Source organism: Portunus trituberculatus, chromosome 20, assembly GCF_017591435.1.
Source record: "Portunus trituberculatus isolate SZX2019 chromosome 20, ASM1759143v1, whole genome shotgun sequence".
Taxonomy (NCBI): Eukaryota; Metazoa; Arthropoda; class Malacostraca; order Decapoda; family Portunidae; genus Portunus; species Portunus trituberculatus.
Window position 1 is genome coordinate 11397348 of NC_059274.1, and position 2569 is coordinate 11399916.

Below are 2569 nucleotides of genomic sequence, written 5' to 3' on the forward strand. Positions count from 1 at the left end.
CGATCCATGGTGACTCCCAGGATCTTGATGTGTTCCTGGAGAGGCAGCTGCTCGCCCTCAAACTGTAGTTGTCCTTCCACGGCCTGAGAGGCGGCAGGGGATCGTGAGATGACCATGGCGTGTGTCTTGTCCGGCGCGAAGGTGACTTGCCACACCTTCCCCCACTCTTCTGCTGCCTTCAGCTGGCGGTTGATGTTGGCCACGGCGCGCTGGCTGTCCTGGCGGCAGTAGGAGAGGGAGATTGTGCAGTCGTCGGCGTAAGCCTTGACTGCAGGAAGCTGGCGCAGGAGATCGTCTATATAAACATTCCACAGGACTGGGCCAAGCACTGAGCCCTGTGGAACTGACGCTCCTATATTGGTGGGTGATGAGGTCCGCCCATTGACGACGGTTCGAAGCGTCCTTCCTTGGAGGTAATCCTCGAGTAGCTTCAGGAGACCGCCGTCGATGCCCTTGGCTTGGAGCTTAGTCAGAAGACCCGCATGCCACACTCGGTCATAAGCCCCGCGATATCAAGGGCCACTACGAGCGTGTCCAGGCCTTCGTCAAGGGTGTCCTGCCATTCCTGGGAGAGTAGGAGAAGGAGATCGGAAGTAGATCGACCTGGCCGAAACCCGAACTGGTGGGGTGAGAGAAGCTGGTGTTCATCCAGGTGCTGCCATATGACGGCTGCCACCAGTTTTCGAACACCTTACCCATCACAGACAGCAGGGAGATGGGTCGGTAGTGCCTTGGGTCAGACTTGGACCCTTTTTTATGCACAGGGACCACGTATGCCTCCTTCCAGGATGCTGGCCACTTTTTCTCTGCCAGGCAGGCAGAAAAAATGGCAGCAAGAGGCACTGACAGTTCCCTGGCACATTGTTTCAGCACCGGGGCTGATTCCATCTGGGCCCGTGGCTTTCCCTGCGTCCAGTTGCCCGAGTGCTTTTTCCACCAGCTCCGTGGTGATGGGTATTGAGGTGATGGTGTGCGCTGTCTCCCGGGGTAGCACTGGAGGGGGGCGTGTGGGGCTCTCAACATGCATTTTTTCTGCAAATAATTTTGCCAGGAGTGCAGCCTTGTCATCACTGCTTGAGGCAGTGGTTCCGTCCTGCCTGGTGACAGGGGGCACGCTCTCCTGCCGCATCACACCCTGCCTCTCCTTGACCAGTGTCCACCACGTCTTATCTCCAACTCCTGGGCCTGTGAGCTTTCTCCTGAGGTCTTGCTCCCAGTGTTTCCTCGCCCACTTGGAGGTGTCAGTCATTCTCTTACAAGCAGCTCGGTGCATGGCGAGGTTGTGTTGTGACGGGCGCTGCTTGTATCTCCTCCATGCTGCATACTTGGCTTCGGCAGCTATCTGACAGCGGAAGCCAAACCATTGGGGGTTTGTGGCCTTGGCGAGGTATGTGCGGTGAGGGACGTGGCGGTCCTGTAGTGTGGCCAGGATTGAGGTGAGAGCGTTAGTCATCTCCTCCGCGTCTCCCGTGAGCACCGTCTGCCAGTCTGTGGCTGTCAGTGCGCCCCTCATGTCACGCCAGCTAGCTTGCTCCCATAGCCAGATGGTTCGAGGTGCAGCTTTTTCCCTCGCCACATGTAGCTGGATCTTCGTCAGTACGGCGTGGTGGTCCGAACTACCCACTTTATCCAGCTGCTGACACAATATTCTTTCTTCCGGGAGGTCTGATAATACTGGGTCGAGCAGGCCTCCTCTTTCGTGGGTCTGAAATGTGACGTGGTTGGTGAGGCCGGACACTGTCACTAAGTTGTTGTAAGCTTGCTGCTCGAGATGGAAATTTAGATCTCCCACGATGAGGACGTTCTTGCAGCCGTGGCGTTGGAGCAAGTTGTCCATCTCCTCCGCCAGGAAGTCAAGCGAGAATCGGCCTTGCCTGGGGGGGCGATATAGTACACAGAGCAGCAAGCCACTGTTGTCAGTCAGCACTATTCGGAAGAAAAGTGCTTCCATTTGCTGAGGAAGGTCTACTGACAGTTCCTGGGTCTGGAGGCCATTTTTAAAACAAACAGCCACACCTCCACCTGTCCTGCCGATACGATCCTTCCTCACCCACTTCGTGTAGCCTTTTATTTTGCCAAATGACGGATCCACAGTGTCACTCATCCACGTTTCGCTCACCGCCACAATATCGGCTTTTTGTCGTAGTACAAAGTTGTGGGAGAGATCAGCAATGTTGCTACGAAGCCCTCTCACGTTGGCAGAGACAACTGTAAGGAGAGGGGAGTGGCCGACGTTTCTTGGTGCTGGCGGGTTGTTGTTGCGGCGAGAAGTGGTGTTAGTATTCGCTCTCGCAAGGGTCCGAGGTCCATCCCCGTTGTGACCTCGGCTGCTCCTCCCATTGTCTGTGTTGCCATCCGGAGTCACCACGAAAGGGCGCTGGAGGTTGGGGGTGTGGGGCGTACCCGTTTCTCCTCCCTTCAGCTAAAACCCTTCTTAGGATGGCTTCCTGTCTGGCGTCTGCTACCCGTGAAAGGCATTCTTCCCTCGAGTGTCCTGGGCGCAGGTAGTACTCACAGCCTCTTCGGCCCCGGGGAGGAGAGGGATGGCAAGGCCTAGGTAGGGGGGCAT

General features: G+C 56.6%; 1 protein-coding gene across 1 annotated transcript; it reads right to left on the reverse strand.

Moving 5' to 3' along the window:
• Positions 1 to 469: 469 nt before the first annotated feature.
• Positions 470 to 2569, reverse strand: LOC123506632. Its single transcript, XM_045258881.1, has 3 exons — positions 2516 to 2569; positions 848 to 2377; positions 470 to 619 (listed from the first exon to the last, which is right to left on the reverse strand). Exons 1-3 carry the CDS (start codon positions 2567 to 2569, stop codon positions 470 to 472), a joined length of 1734 nt encoding a protein of 577 aa, XP_045114816.1.

What these genes read in the sequence shown, in the direction of transcription:
- LOC123506632 (XM_045258881.1), bottom strand. Translation starts at nt 2,569, where the DNA reads ATGCCCCCCTACCTAGGCCTTGCCATCCCTCTCCTCCCCGGGGCCGAA. An exon ending in TCCCCGGGGCCGAAGAGGCT is followed by an intron (nt 2,378 to 2,515) that starts GTGAGTACTACC and finishes CCCAACCTCCAG; the next exon opens with CGCCCTTTCGTGGTGACTCC. An exon ending in AAACAATGTGCCAGGGAACT is followed by an intron (nt 620 to 847) that starts GTCAGTGCCTCT and finishes TCACCCCACCAG; the next exon opens with TTCGGGTTTCGGCCAGGTCG.